The 17368-nt window shown below is 34.0% G+C and overlaps 2 protein-coding genes across 9 annotated transcripts in view; both read right to left on the reverse strand.

Annotated features, from left to right (window-relative positions):
* Nucleotides 1-7754: 7754 nt before the first annotated feature.
* Nucleotides 7755-11904, reverse strand: LOC100869125 (tubulin monoglutamylase TTLL4). Its single transcript, XM_031919068.2, has one exon. The coding sequence runs from the start codon at nt 10405-10407 to the stop codon at nt 8710-8712; it is 1698 nt and encodes a 565-aa protein (XP_031774928.1). The 5' UTR covers nt 10408-11904; the 3' UTR covers nt 7755-8709.
* Nucleotides 11905-12043: 139 nt separating this feature from the next.
* Nucleotides 12044-17368, reverse strand: part of LOC100868848 (tubulin monoglutamylase TTLL4) — a 162408-nt gene continuing 157083 nt past the window's right edge. For all 8 annotated transcript variants that reach the window (XM_086914650.1, XM_031919104.2, XM_086914651.1 and 5 more), the window contains 2 exons: nt 15337-15393; nt 12044-14155 (listed from right to left, as the gene is read on the reverse strand). In XM_086914650.1, coding sequence (XP_086770776.1) covers nt 12436-14136 — 1701 coding nt within the window. In that variant the 5' untranslated portion in view covers nt 14137-14155; nt 15337-15393 and the 3' untranslated portion in view covers nt 12044-12435. The remainder of the gene's footprint in view (nt 14156-15336; nt 15394-17368) is intronic.

Here is a 17368-nt window from a genome sequence, read left to right on the forward strand (position 1 = left end):
TAGAATTATTAACTAGAATAAGAGTTATTAATTAGAATAATTAATAACATATTTTAATTTTTTAAAATAAAATAATTTTAATTCACTAATTTCAGATAAATGTTAATAAGATTGTTAAATAAAAATTTTCACTATAACTATAATAATTTCTGAGTTATCTTATTCCAAAATCAAAGCTTCTCCAAATTCCTCCAACCCCCAATATCGTGATGGGTTGCATTGGGTCAACGAGTGTAATCTTGTTCGTAAATCATAGCATGTAGGATACGTACACGTAGATGCTGCGTGTTGAAAATAGTAGAGGAACGGCGCCAGGGGTTTCACGATGAGGTTTACATCTATTTCGAGGGGTAAAGAAAGAAGGAGGATACACGCACCCCACGCTAACCACCTGACGCACCCCGCTCGTGGGAACCGAAAAACCGTAGGAATCTTCCAACTTTCATGGCAACGTGTGACCGCATGCACGGGGTTGTAGGGATGCGTTTAATTTCCCAAACAACTTTGTGAAATTTTATGGAATCGTATAGGGTTGTTATTATACGATACCATTTAAAATTATTCGAGCACTTTATACATTTCAAGCAAAAAATAATAAGAATAATTATGAAATAGAATAATCATGTTGAAATTAAAATAATATTTGATTTTATATTTATTATATTATTACAAATATTATTGGATTATTATTTAACAGACAAAAGAAAATCGAAAAATAAACTTTTTACGTTTTTGATTAATAAATGAATTTAGATGAATATTAACCAATCAATTCTATAATATATAATACTACAGATACATATGAATTTTAAAATATATTTGCAATTACTTAATGGATAAAATTTTATCAAAATATATTATTAAATCACGGTTATAATAGCATTTTAAAATAAGAAATAATAAAATTATTCCTTTTTAAAACTTAATATAAAAATTAAATTAAATTATTCAAAAGATTATTAGATAAGAAGAGGAAAAGAAAAAAAAAAAGATCGAAACGATCGGAAATCATATTTACGGATTTGCCAGGATTTCCACTGAACGATTTACGCGGGAACGAGTATAAAACTACATAGCTTTAATAGGAGTTGATGGAACATCCGGTTTACCGTCGATTTCCAGGGAGCACGCGTGCCGTATGCACGCGCCGCTCTCCACCAGAGAGGTTGCGCCGCATACATGGGAATATGGTGCGTGACAATATTCAACGGCCCGCCCGAGAAAACGAGAGACGGTTTATGAGCGAGTACGCGGCGTGAAAGTATGTGGGAAGTCCATTGCGATTCGAACCCAACGTCCGGCTTCTTTGGAACACTCTTGTTCCCGGCTATAGTGTAATATTACCCAGGAGTAATGTTCTGGAAGGGTGTCATAAGAACCCTGCGAATGTTTACGTAAATGAATATGGGGTGATCGAACTGGGATTGAAGACCCAAGTTTATTTTGAACATAAAGATATGAAGATATGGAATGAAAAGAGGAATGCCACAAAATTGCTTTAATAAGAGAAAATTGAATTCTAATATTGTTTATAAATTCATATTTTTTGATTGATTATTATGAAAGAAATAATCGTTTCCAATTTTTCCTTATTATTATTGTATGGTAATACAATAACTATGTTAATTGCACTATTAGAAATAAAGAATTAAAAATATTTCATGCTTGAATTCAAGAACAATTTATTAATGTTAATTTATATGGAAGTTTGTGAAAAATTAAAAATTTCCTAAAAAATATTTAATTCTGAAGTTCAAAATAACAATAATAAATTTAAAAAAATACAAGATGTTTTACTAAGGCGAAGAAGGAATACTAGAAGAATATAAAAAAGTGAAAAAAAGAGAGATGCAAGGTGTGGGATAGGCGGGAAGTAAGCTCTCAAGCAAAAAACAAGAGAACAAAAGAGAAAAACGAGAAGAGGAAATAAGAAGGTAAGAAGTCAGGAGCAGGATTATTGTAATGCTGAAACAATGGCCCACTCTGTATGTAAAAGAACGTAGCTCTGTTATAAGGGAGAGCGTGCCGTGTCGCACGAGCGCCGCGTGCACGCGCGAATCTCTTGTACACACTCTTGCAAAAGTTAGTACTTATATTACTACCACTAAATATAGTGAGAAACTTTATAATTTCAAATTGACAATTAAATTTAATTTCATATTATAAATATAGTAGTAAGATTGATAATAACGACACCGAATATATATGCATCATATCATATTTGAACATTCATTTTTTTTTATTAAAATAAAAAAATTATTACTCCTTTATATCTGTCTTTATTTATTAAAGACAATTATTCATACTAATATTATTCACCTGTAAAAAAACCATTAAATCATCGCCATAAAACTCGCTTCGTGCACTAACCTTAATCATACCAATCCCGCGCAATCGTAGCCAAGTTCAGATTGTCCAATCACAATTCCAATTAACCAAACCCGTGTGATCCTAACCTAAACCTTTCTCGAACAATCCCAAAGTCATCCAAGGAAACCGCGAAACTACTCGTTTCAACATCTTCATCAACTTTCATCCGCTTGAACGCGTCATTTTCAAACTCACTGTAAACCACGCAACCCACTCAGGCCACCGCGAGGCGACGTGCGATTTCCACGGTGGACAAGCCGCCCATGAAAACGCTTCGCGTCGCGGTTCAAGAATCATGACGGGCGCGATCACTATGTTTCGCGGTTTTATTCGCGAGGTAATACAGCAAGTAGACAGATCGCGCGGGACACCGGCACGTTCGAGAGCGAAATCTATGGCGTGCAACGAATTCGAAATCGCTTGCCGTGGCGGCAGCGTGCGGAAGCGTGGGAACGGACGCTGTTAAGCCTTCTCAAAACAAAACACGAGCTAACTACGTGCCGGGAGAAGGGGGCACGCGACGCACCTGACTACCGGCGCAGCTTCCCCCACTCCGCAACCGCCGCGCCACCACCGCGACCGCGACTGCGGCTGCGCCGCAACCGCGCGCGATACACGTGCCCCTGCCCCCCTCCCCGCGACCGACCAAGCGCCCACACCCAACCCATTACCGACCGAACGGTTTATTAAGTCGTTACCCGGCCCCCAGCACGCCCCCGCATGCCGCCGAATTCCGCTCCTTTTTTTCTCTCCTCTCATTCCTTATTTTACGTACCGTGAAATATCGAAATACCTATTCAAACGTTATAGTATCTATATTTGCTTATCTACATTTCTTACTGTTGGATCGAATAGTACACAAGTATATACTTAAGCATCTTTTTCATTATTGTAGATATAACATGTAGATACCGATTAAGATTGATATTATACGTATTAATATCTTGTTTCGTAACGATATTGAAAAGGAAACGTGTAATAGTTGGAATAAGAGATATTTCTGAAGATAGAAAATAGTAAGTGTGATAAAAAAATTATTATTATATTGGAAGATTTCGAATCCCACTAGTATTAAGTTTTACCATTTTCTTGGAAAGGGTAAATTTGATACAGATTGATGTTTTTTTTTATTGAAATGATAAAGATAACATCAGAGAAAGCGGGAAATTCTATCGTTTCTTTTTGGACCGGATCTTTAGTAATGCTATATGTTATAATTGTCGAATGTTATCTAATATCATTCATCAATACATTGATCATTTATTTAGCTTTGGGACGAGCTGCATTATTCCATATTTCTTTTCTTCTTCCTCATCTTTTTATACTTTTTTACGTATTTCCTTTATACATATCATTGTATTTATGTCGTACAAATTAACAAAATTTAATAATGAATTATTAATTAATAATTTCAACTTCGAAAATACAATAAAATATTAGAAAAATAATAATTTCGAATACTTATTTAATTAATACATTATTGTTATTATTATTTACATTAAAACGATACAGTTAAAATAATTTTTCAAAATATCTTTATTTATTATCGATAAAATTATTAATTAATTCTAAAATTTTTACATTTTCACGATTATCTTTATTTTAAATATTATAACATATTTTCGCAATTCATTTAACAAAATATATATATTTATAATTTAACGATATCTCTGTAATCTCTTTTTATCAAGTATACTTCGCACATCAAAGGAAAAAAATAATCCTTTAGTTCTTCTTTTCATAAAAAAGCATAAATTTTCTGCACGTGCAACTAACTGTATTAAAAGTATGTCATTCATTGCGTTACTTTCTCTGGCCAAGAGATAAACAGTACGTTAATTGATCCGAACTGTGTCAATTCAACGTAATAATAATGAAGTTCGTGATGTCGTGTTACAGTCGAAGGAAAAAGAAAGTAGCTTATCTCTGCAAACTTGTGTACATATATTTATACATTTATGCACCTTGCAGCATATAATGAGAAATATTCGATTTAAATAGTTGCAATCATTGACACGTGAAAGTTAATTTATATGATTAAAAATGCATATTGTGCATGTTTAAAGCGTTGAAGTTTTTCATTGATATTACGAATGATTACGACGATTACGAAAACAAATAAATATATATAATCGTAAGGCGTAAAGATAAATTTTTATCAATTTATACGTGTATTGTATTAAATATCTTTTCAGAGAAAATAAATTAGTTTGTTAAAATTTTAATTAATTAACTTATATATAATAAATACTTTTTACTATAAGAAAAAATTTCAGAAAGAAAAATTATTTGTTTTGAAGGAATAAAAATTATATCAATCGTTATAGCATTATAATTAAAATAAGTTAAAAATAAAAATTTTTCTTTTCGTTACTGTTTTTTCTACTGTTCATCATTATTATCTTTTATCACTTACATACTTTAATTATCTTATAATGTTAAATTTATATATGATTAAATTTTGATCGTGCATCAAACTCTATCGTATTTTCTCTTGTTATTATGAATCAATGATCTGTAATAACGGCAATAAATTTGACTGTGCATAGACATGCCTTCCAAGAAATCATCCTTCATTAAACTTTCCATGGAGTCAATTTGACCAAATGACAAAGCGTGATCGTAAGTGCATTAAATAACGCATTAAAGCTAATGGAATGATTTTGAGGAATTAAAAATAATGATAAAAGTATTTTACTTTATCCTTGCTTCTAAATATTCATTTATAGATTTAGAAATTTAAAATTTTATAATTTTTATCACACATTTTTGATTTCATTTTTCACATAAAATCCTTCTGCGCAATGATTTATCGACACATAATATTAACGAATCGATAATTTATATATAACAATCTCTGTTAAAATTTAACATATCTATAAAATAATAGATTAATTGAAATTTATAAAATTTCAAACATATCTATAATATATATTAGATACAAATTGTGTAAAATTTTGCTAATAATACAGAGACAGCCCGTGTTACAAAGGTAGTCCAAATTTTCAGCGATCATCAAACGAAAAGACGGGGTCCTTAGCCTTACACGCGAGGTTTGTAGTAGTTGCGTAACACATACTCACGACTCGCATGAATGAATGCATTCATAAACCTGAACCCGACGCAGCGTGCATGTTATACATACACACAGTTGGACTGCAATCTCAATAAGAAAATATGTCTATTATGTTGTTACAATAACGATATCAATTCATTGACTGTCGTGGCACTGTGCGAGCCCTATTGTCTTCAAACGATTGCTGGCCTGCCCGTATTTGACAGGCCACGTTAACCCATGTTTTCTTTTCTTTTCCTCTGTAAACGAAATTCGCCTCTCCCTTAACGAAATGCAACGTGTATCGTATATTGTTCCGCGCTTGAGAATTCACGTAACGAATAAGAAGTATAAATGACTCGTGAGTATACATTAAGTGACATTAATTCTCAACTTCTTTTTTTTTTACGAATGATATGAAATTATCAAAAATAAAAAGGGATCATCTGTTGGCTAAAACGAAACGATTGTTGGCCTGGAGAGATAATCACGTAACATTTATTACTTGTTTTATATATTAATACGTAAATTTACTTGTACATAATTTTTAATATCTGTATAATTATTATGGAAATTATAATTTATTAATATTATGTATTACGTATAAAAATTCATAATTTGAAACTTCATTTTTCGTTTTATTTTACTTAAAATTTATGTAAAATTTATGTAAAATTTATTAATTAAATCCAATATCCATTTCGTATATGAATAAATATGTTAATACACATAACTGTATATTTGTACACGTAAATCCTTAATATTTATATACATGAATATTAAAACACATAACTACATATTGAACATGAATTTTTAATTCTCTAACATATATTACAGATGTATACCTTTAATACACGTTCAAAACGTGAATTTTAATCAAAATCTATTATAGATATATGTAACCAGTATTTAAATCATTCTTTCTTAACTATTCTTAAAATTATTTTAATTACTCTTTATAGATAATTTAAATATGCCGTATATAAAATAATGTGAAAGCTATATATTATAGCTATATATTTACATATAAGAAACTTACCAGAAATAATGTCTTCTTAACCTAAAAATAATTTCCATTCATAATGTAGCTTTCAAACGACCAACGTATATTTCAAAATTCTCAACATTCTTGTGAATATTCAGTGATATTAACAATATTAACAATGTATATCGATCGTTTTTATATTGATAATCTTGATTGCATCGATTCACGTTCTTTAACAATTTTAACCAATAAAATTTTCCTCTAATAATTATCATTTAAAAAGACTTAATTTTGATATTCTTCAATCTCATAATAACTTTCTTCTTAACTTCTTCCAAAAATTTTACACTGTCTTCCAATTCAAACCAAATAAATACAAGAATTTTCTCAATCTCGATCTTCATCATCTTCAAAAAAATTGTTATAAATATTTTAAGTTTCTTGAAAAAAAAAAAAGTTTTTTTTTTGCAAAGGGATACAAACGAAGAACGATCAAACTCGAGACAACGATTTCTAGGGGATAATTGATTTCGTCGGCTTATCATGGATCGTACTTCCTCCGGACAAAACTGATATACGATGTTTTAACTGGCGGACCACAGTCTGGTAATTGAATTTAAAGGGCGGAAGCGAAGAAATCTGGTCCCCTTTCGTATTAACCTAATCAAGTTCAGTTGCCGGTACCGTCGGTCGTCGCGGCCACAATAGAGACATTAAATTGTTAGTACGGATTTATTAAACCCGACGCTGTTACAGCCGTGAAACTATTTAACTCTTCGAAGGTCTGCTCCGTTCCAATTACGCGGGGACGAGCATAACCGCCTACCCGATATCTCTTCTATCAATTCTTATGACGACTTTGATACCTTGAAATTCTCCGGAAATTGCAATTAATGTTCACAAATTGATTCTTCTTCAATCTGTTTACGATATCTTCTATCTTCTATAAAATTTTTTTCGATTTTATGCATCTTTCGTTTGTACAAATTTTTATTAATTCTATTTTACAAAATTTCCAATCTTTTTCTATATATAATATATATATAATATATATATATATATATATATATATATATATATATATATATATATATATATATATATATATATATATATATTATATACACATATTATCATTATTGAATTTTGTCTTAATATAAATAAAATATCAATCATCAATTGTTTACATATTTACTGTAAATTATTAACAATATTGCTTTAAATACTAATTTATACCTTTCCCGTTATACAATATTTTACATTTTGATAACGATGCCATTATCAAAGTATTTTTATAAAAAAAAAAATTTAGTTTATTAATCAACCAGTGAAATAATCTAATTCTATGATATTCAATATTTGATTTTATTCTCATGTGTGTTATAAGATGTGTGGTGTACAAATTTCTCAAATAATCGTATAAAATATTGTTACACATCAATAGTTTTTACATATTATTTTTATGATAACCTGTAAAATTCTCAAAAAAGTGCTATAAATTCCACGATACAATTGTTTTGCAAATTGATACAACATTGTTTCCTTTATTTTGTTAAAAAATAATAAATATTAAAAACTGTCAATATCCATATTCATAATCGATTCGTCATATAAACGGTGCTTTATAAGGCGATCATTATTTAAATATGAAAATAAAAATTGAATACATTTTTATCTCTATTTTTGTGAGCATTTGTTAAATTTAACTCACAACCAAAATTAATTACATCCCTAAATTATGCGAACCTATCAATAACTTTACTTCTAACCTTATTTCAAGCGAGGACATTTAAGATTAAAAACGTACAGTTATCCAAGACTACATATTCGGGACGGATCGGAAAAATTCGAACGAAATCGTCAGAAATCTCGGTATCACTCTAGATTTCTGCGAAAGTTTATGAAATCCAGGATTTGAATATATGTATATATATAAAAAAAATATATATATATATTTATATATATAAATATATATATATATATTAAACAAATTAAATCCTTATTTTAACCCATGAATCGAACATTATTCCCTTTTTATATATTTTCTCTTCCATACGTTCGTTCTCGAAACGATCACGTCCGACTTTTGCCGAACAGAGCCGAAATCGAGTTGTCCGCGCATTCTCGTTAATCGATAATCGAATCTGGATTTCGAAACTTTCGATAATATCGAGATCTCAATAACAATCTATAATGGCTTATAATAATGGCTTAAGAACGATTCACACGTTTTCAAAAAGATTCCAAAATACTCTTCGATATATATATATATTTCTTACCAGACAATCATAAAATATCCTCAAGACAAATGATATTTCTTCTTGCAAAGCTTTCTTAGCCTCTCGATACCCTTTGCCCGATTACGCCCGTATTCGTGTTCCCACGCGTCTAATAACAAATTATAGTATCTTGATTCTTCAAAGAAAGTAAAGTATTGATACGTGTCGCACGTAGGGAAGACTCTCTCGAACCGACCCGATTGAGTAATCTCATCCTCGTGTTTTATCAGCACTCTAACGTCATCCGGTGTCAAGTTCTTCAATATCGATTTCAAGTAATACTTCCTACTAGCTTTCTTCATAACAGCATATTGCTTCTTCCTATCGTCCCACGTCAGCATATTCGAGTACAAATGCCTGTTGTAACAGATCGTGTGCTTCTTGTAGATCACTCTCAAAACCTTCAGTTCCTTGGGGCTCAACAGATCGGGTACGTGGAAACCGACCAAATTCAGATAATCCTTGGCCAATTGGCCTTTGATCAATTTACAGAGCGGCGTGTCGGATTCCATGGAGGGGAAATCGTTCACTTCGAGCAGCCAGGGCCGATAATGTTTATCCAATAGAACGTCGAAACCGAAAAGCTGGTAGAAATTGTACGTGCTCATCGAGGTCTTCTTCCACGCTTTGTACAAAGACGGTTCCGCGGAGATGACGGTTTTAACAGCTATGTCCTTGATCTTGGTCCAGATCTTGATAATGTCCACGTTATCCGTGGAAGCCAAGTACTTCCAAAGGCAGCTCAGCGTCCACATGTTGCCCTTGCACTTGTTCGGATCGTCGTTCGGCTTGAAGTTCGGATTGAACTTGTTCACGCTGGTATTCGTGAGGTGCATGAACTTGTTCGACAGGGTGTTCACGTGGTTCACGTATTTCTCCGTAGCCAGCCTCACCAAACCCTCCTTATACACGTATATCCTAAGAGGATCGATGCTTGTCAACAGCACGTACAGTCTCAAGTCGAATTTGATACCGTCGATCAATCTAGGGGAGGAGATGTATCGTTGAACGACGAACGACCGATACGTTGGTATCTCGTACAAATGGGAAACTATCTTGATCCCGCTTCCCGCGCAACAATCCGGCGGCTTGACGATCCAGAACCCGCCGTTCTTCTGCATAAATTTGCCCAACAGGTATCTCTCGTCGGGCAGGATGAAGGTCAACGGTATGAAATCGAAATTCTTGCTCCCGAACTTCCTCTTCATCCTTCGAAAATTCTTCGAAAGGGCTATCTTGTCGCCCAGCTCGATGCTGCTCGGGAAATGGTTCACCTTCGAGAAAATTTTCGTCCGTCTTAATCTGGAGTAGGCCGCTGTGCTGCACCAGGTGCCGCACCAGTTGTCCGCCGAGCTGGTCGTCGTCTTGAATCCGGATTTCTTCGCCGTGTTGGTCACGATCCCCGTTGGATTCTTCTTCGTTTGCCACCATATCAGGTGTTTAGTGATCTCTGCCGGCAGTTTCGTGGTTTCGTTCGTGTGGAAGATGATGAATGGAGGGACGTAGGCGAACAGGCTGAACCTCATCGGCAACGACAAGTTTTTGTCACCGGAGCCGACATCGGGGATCGTTCGACGGATTCGATAAGGTCTGGCCTTCAACAGCGTTTCGGTGATCTCGATGTACGTGTACAGTTCGTCGTCCTCGAAATAAGTGTTGTTGTACGATAATTTACTGAAGCAAGTGCTCGTGCAATCCTCGGTCATTTGAATTGTCATATTCCACTTTTTGGCTTCTTAAGTTTTTTTTCGGGTCGGTTCGAGATTTTCTTAATATTGCTCGGTGGTTCTTTATCGATCGATCGATCGAGTAAGGATGGATCGGTTGCACTTGAAAATTTAAAATTTTTTTTTGGCCGAAAGTGGAGCAATGGAGGTTAGTGATGAAGGTGAAATTGCAATGAAGTTTGCGCTTTGCAGTCTGTGTTTGATGCGGTTTGAAGTTGGAAGATTTTTAAAGTGATTAGTTATCAGTTTGAAGTAAGAATCAAAAGAATTCTGTGTTTTATTGAGCAACACCATAAAATGGGAATATACTTATGCGTTGTGTATTTGCCTTGATACGTTTTATGATGCAAATGAACTTTCGTTACTGTTGAGCTAAGTTCAGGCAATTAAAAATATTCGAGACTTTCGTATAAAGGGGACGAATTTTTTAATTTATATAAAAGTACGACTGTAAATAAATGTTCTTAACATTGAAATTAATTTTTCATCGAGTGCAATCGTATCTCTGCTCAATGCCAAGACATCGTCTATTTATCTTATTAAAAAATTGAAATTCCCATCACGTATGTCTGGTATGGCATGTATTAATCGTTGATACAATTTTGTGTTGAATAGAAATTTGTGTAAAAAACTGCGAATTGTAATATTTTATCGGAGGAAATGATTTGGAAAATTAAAAATACATATAATTTCAAATCAATTCTTATTTTTTTATTTTATCGCCAAAGAATTAAAAAAAAAAAAAAAATTACAATAATACGATATTCGAAATAATTGACACTGTAATTTGCATGTCTTTTTTCGTAAAATTAACCTAATATTTTCGAATTTATATATTTGTCGATATAAACAGAATACAGATACAAATTATATTTCGAACGAAAAATAAAATAATATTTTTTGTTATGATATTTAGTATTATTAAACAAGTGATATTATTGTTCTTTTTAATAATCATTAAAACAGTGTTTAATGATGCTTAATATAATAAAAAAAAAAATAATTGTTCAATAATGCTAAGTAACTTTATCCTTTTAATTAATCTAAAATTAAATTTTTTCGTTAACACGTTCTGCCCTGTGTATGAATATCTAAAATCATTATAATCAATAATAAACATAAATAAATAAAACTATTATTATTATTTATCAATTTGATCTTCAAATAAGACGATTCGAAAAATTTAATCATCATTTTCCTATCCAAATAAAAATTAAATATTCTAAACTAAATCTAATCTTAATCTTGTTTTGTAATAAAAATTAAATAAGAACTGAACGTGTTAAAAAACATATACTTACACATCGATACAGTTTTTCATATAAAATAATTTGACAATGATATTATTATCTTTTTATAAAATAAAAAAATTAAATAATCCAATTCAATTGTTCGATCTCATCTCTTTGAAAAACTTTGAAAAGTTATTTTATATATATATATATATGAGCAACGCAGCTGCGAATATTATACAAAAAAGACCATAAAAAAGTTTTACAAACCTGGTATGGATCGATCTTAATCGCGTTTGGGTATTGGTACATCCTTTCCAAATAAATTGAAATTTAAAAATCAAAAAGAAAGTAAGAAAACTAGAAAAAGAAAGAAAAAAAATCCATTGCGACGATTTCTATCGTTGTAAAATCGTTTTTATTAAGTCAAATAATGCCATTTACATTAAGGTAAATTTGCACAACCGTAGTAAAGGCACATGACGTAAACATCTGGTGACATAACCTTTCTATCCAATCATTTCTATTATACAACAATTGTATTCCTATACAAATTGGTGTACGATGTACATTATATATCTATATAAAAAAGGGATAGAGCGAAGGAGTTTTCTTTGTGTTTTCTTTTTTTTTTTTTTTATATATATATATATTTTTCTCTTTTTTCTTTCCTTTTCTGATTCATTTTTCACGTCGTTTTATCGATTATAAGTTTAAGCTATATAAAAAAAAAAAAAAAACCCTTATACAGTTTAGGTCCCTAAATAAGAACACAATATATCCCTTATTAACAGACCGGTTCCAAATGATACTTTTGCTGGCATAGTTTCTGCAATCTCATTATCCCTTCCGATCTGTTATCCGCGTATTTCACCTCCCACGCGTCAAGCAACATGTTATAGTACCTTGGAACATCAAAGTACTGCAGGTACTCGTAGCTATTGGCAGTTGGAAAGATCTTCTCGAACCTGTCCAATTGCGTCAGCTCGTCCTCGTACATGATCAATTGTCTAACGTCGTCCGGGGTCAGATTTTTGATAATGGACTCCACGTAATCTTCACGATTCCTCAAATTCGTATAGATCGAATGTTTAATCCGTTCCTGGTTATTCAACCCGAGTTTATACAGTCTGTAATCCTGGCACACCATGTCCAACTGATACTTCTCCGCTAATTTTCTCGCTTCCTCGAACGACAAAGTGTTCGGCAATTGGTATCCGGCTATGTTGAACACAGTCTTGATCAATGGACCCTTGATGGCGGTGTCGAGGGGCGAGGAGGATTGCAACGAGGGCGATATGTTCACCTCGAGCAGCCAGGGTTTCAAATTCTCGTCCAGAAGTATGTCGAAGCCGAACAGCTCGTAGCAACAGTAACGGGATGTCGTGTTGACCCTGGTCAACGGGGTGATGTTCGACTCGCCTGCGATCATCGTTTTCACCACTATGTCCTTCATGGTGGCCCACAATTTCGAAACGTTCACGTGCTCCTTCTCGAGGTAAGACCAAAGGGTTCTCAGCGCCCATTTGTGCCCCGTGCAAGAATCAACGCAGTCGTTGCTCGTGTAAGTGGAGTTGGTCTTGTTGATGCTGTAATTGGTCAAATGCATGAAACGGTCGCTGAGGTAGTTTATGTCGTCGTTGTATTTGACCGAGGCGAAACGGACCAGGCCATCCGGGTAGAGGTAGATCTTCAAAGGGTTGAAACTCGTGACAAGAACGTAGAGGCGCAGATCGAACTTGGCGCCGCTTATCAGCTTAGGCCTGGACAGGTATTGTTGCACTATCACGGCCCGTTTCCTCGGTATCTGGGACCAACGGTGCACCACCTTGATACCCGTACCCCTGGCGGAGGCGGGCGGTTTCACGATCCATTTCCCCTTGCTGCCAAACTTTTTCCACACTTGACGGAAACAGGTGAGATCGCGGGGAAGAACGTAGGTGCGTGGAACGAAATCGAACTCCTTCACCTCGTGTTTCAACATCATCTTGCTCAGGTTCACCCAGAGACAATCCTTACGCCCTATCTGGAACGTGCCCGGAAAATGATTGATCTTCTGGGACTCCTTCACCGCCCTGAAGCACGACGACTTCATGTGCTTGCCCCAGGTGCCGCACCACTCCTGGCACCTCTTCATCAGTTGAAAACCTGAGTTGATCAAGGTACGACGTACGATTAATGGTGTGATCGTGCTCAGATGCCACTTCAGGTGTTTGGTTACTTCGTGCGGCATTATTGGCCCCTTGCAGTCGAACGACTGGAACACGATGTACGGCGCCACGTACGAGAATAAACTTCTCCTCAACGGTGTCTTGTCTTTCTTTTCGCCATTCGCAGCGGACAGCCGTTCCAGGGTCAGAACACGCTGATCGATGTCGATATACGGGGATATATCCTCGTCTTCGTCCTCATTCTGGCTCTCCAGGTCATCGATACTGTACTCGACGCTCGCGATCTCGTGATGGTGATTGTACGCTATTACGTCCATCCTGGACAGTCTGTAACATCTGTGATGAAACATGTTTGGCTTTAGTTCGACGGATACGTGGTTTGGATTGTGCGTCTCGCGAAATTTCACCGAATTAACCATCATTTTCTCACTTTCGTGGTAGCGCGTCATTTTCGCAGCCTATCCAACCTACAAACGTCGTGTAGCTATAGTGGGATCGAGATATATCGACGGTGTATACGTCATACGAGCGAAGATCGACAACTTCTGGTTAAATTTCCGCCGTGGATCGGATGTTACAAACTTACGTTGTACTTTTTTTCATCTTCGAACAACGAATTTCAAACGACTGGGTGTACCGTTATTACTGATAAATTCATTTTACAAGCATATTTTTAATCAGTCAACTTAGAAATCAACGTGGATCGCGTAGATTGTGTTAAACGTAAGATGGGATAATTTGCGTTTCGAATTGTTTATATTATTGTAAGGAAGATAGAAATATTAGAAAACTATTCTTGAGAAAAATATTTCCTGTATGTGTATTTTTCGGTAATCATTTAATTATATTTTAAATATCATTTAAAAATCATTAATTCAAACGATTAATCGTGCCAAGGAAATTAAAAGAAATTGAAAAAAAATTTTCTTCCATATACATACACCATCTTTATCTTTTCTTGGCATCATCAAAAGAGTAGAAACATTCTCACGAATAATCAAAAAGAAAAATTAATGGAAGATTAAGAATTAAAAAAAAAAAAAAAAAAAAAAAAAGAACAGATAGAATAACGGATGCACAAATTCATGATACGAATTTAACGAGACAGATAATGACAGGATGGAGGCTCCGTGTCGTAACACGTGAACCAATTCACCGAGAGAATAATTTTTTCGTGGAATACAAGCCGAGCTTGGAAATCGTGTTCGATTTTCACACGATACGTAAAATATATATACGTGAATATATATTTGCCAAGATTAATAAACGATCCTTTTTCATTGAAGAGACATATCGTTATGATTCTCCTTGAACGATGGCCGCTCGTAGAAATCGATGTTTATCGATGCATTTCTGGCCCATATTTAAATACGGCTGTCTTAATGAACCGTATTCCGTGTAGATCTTATCTCGTGGAATAATCGTTTAATAATCCTTTAAATAAGATCCTTTCATGCACGCGACTGTTTAACCAAATTTTTATACATAATATACGTAACCTGTGTCTTTCCACGTACCTATTCAAATTATGTAAAAGGCAGCTGTCAGCATCATGCAAACGGAGTTCCAACTATCTGCAACAGAAATTAAATTATATATTCGTCGATTTCGTTCGATCGATTGCTTACTTTATATTTCTACTGCAAAATCTGTTGTTTGAAATTTTAATGATTCAATTCAATCGATCTTTTTTCTTTCTAAAATGCTAAATTTACGAAGCATTTCTAGATTCTAGATTTCTAAATTCGAATCTACACCGAAAGTTTCAGAATAAATAAAATCAATTAATTTAAAGTGGTTCCTAATCACTTGTTATCAGAAGAGGATACGAAATCCACATTTTTAATCGAATAATTTTTTAATCTTTTCTTATAGATACAACATATCTGACGAGCATTATTACGTGTGAATCAGAATAATTATTATTCGAAGTAGAAATCTATTTTCACGTTCTTTATAATAAACTTGTTATATATATTTTGAAGGAATTTTCTCTATAAATATCTACACATAGTGCACACGATATTTATAAATCTTTGAATACAACAAGTTTGGAACAAGCTTGTAAGTTTGAACCACGTTTATTTGGAATAGATTCACTTGTTTAAACAATCGAATGCCATATTCCCTTCATAAATTCAAATTTATCTTTCGATCAACACTGCAACCGCAATTCAGTATCGCACATTCTTCTATCCAAAATTAAATCAGACAACCATCAACAAACTCACTTTCATTTTATCCCTCGAATCCGATGAACGATTCATTCCTCAACGAAATTCAACAACGACGTTCTGCGTTGCCCGAACCAAGCCCAATTACGTAAAAGGAGGCGGAACACTCGCGGGAAAGCTCGAGGGAAAAGGAGGCGCGAGAAAAAAGTGCGAAAGCGTCTCCCCTCCACGGCGGTTATTAATGGACAAACGTTCGACGATTGCCTGCGAATTCGACACGCAATCATTCGTGCCGCGATCATTCGAAAAAAAACATCTGCCCTCCTCCTTGTTTATTATGGTTTTTAATCGGCCGCCATTCGGCCCGATACGTAATTAATGGCGCTGTGGATCGCGGCGTCGAAAGTGAATCCGGAACCTCGGCGTGTGTAATTGAGATAAGAGGGGAGGGGGAAGGAAGCGTCGAAACGGCGGGAAAATTGATTCGAATTGCTCTTAATACGTGTTTTGCTACACGCTGCGACTTTTAGAAAGGGGGTTATTCGTACACTTCGTATTTTAGGCACGTTAAGGACGATTAACCGTGGAGGGTTGTAATTAGACTGTAATTGCGCAAATTTATATATATTTCTTCTTCTTTGTGAAAATATGTATTTATATCATCAGGTATTTTTCGGGGTTAATGTTTTTCCGTAATGGGAAACATTTCGTAAGTGAGAGAGGTGATAGAATTAGCTTGATCTTTGCTAAACGAAATTTTGCTAACTACTTCAATTTTCTTGGGAATAAGAATGATCGAAATGATTGACGAGATACTTGTGAGAGATTTAAGGCAAATGATAAATTAATTATTGATTATAATTATTTAAACGCATCTCTGTTAAGCGAATTCGAGCAGCCAGAGATTTTCCATTTACATTTCAAATAAAAAAAAAAAACAAATTTGTTACACGAACAGACTTCATCTCTTAAATTAAAGAAAATTATGATAAAATGACAATAATCTTTTGAAAATATTTGTATATAATTATTTTTTTTTTTATAAGAACAAATTAATTCTCTTTACTATTTCTAAACAAACAAATAAATAAAAAACTACACAACAATATAAAAACTGTCTCTGTGTAAAAACAAGATATGTAATTTATGCACACAAGATGCATGGTAAGAAGCCAAGAAAACAAAATATTAATTCGAAGACTGTTACAAACAATATAATTTACAATTTTCCACGATTTCGATCTCGCAATTGAGGAAGAATGTCCCAAATTACCCTCGTTAATAATACCGGGTTTAAAATCAACTCTTTCGCGCATTTAATCATTGTCGCGCATTCTCACAACGGGAAAGAAGAGATCAAAGACGATTTGTAACG

The sequence above is a fragment of the Apis florea genome, unplaced genomic scaffold (assembly GCF_048593485.1).
Source record: "Apis florea isolate Af1SG1 unplaced genomic scaffold, ASM4859348v1 contig_3696_pilon, whole genome shotgun sequence".
NCBI classification, from domain to species: Eukaryota; Metazoa; Arthropoda; class Insecta; order Hymenoptera; family Apidae; genus Apis; species Apis florea.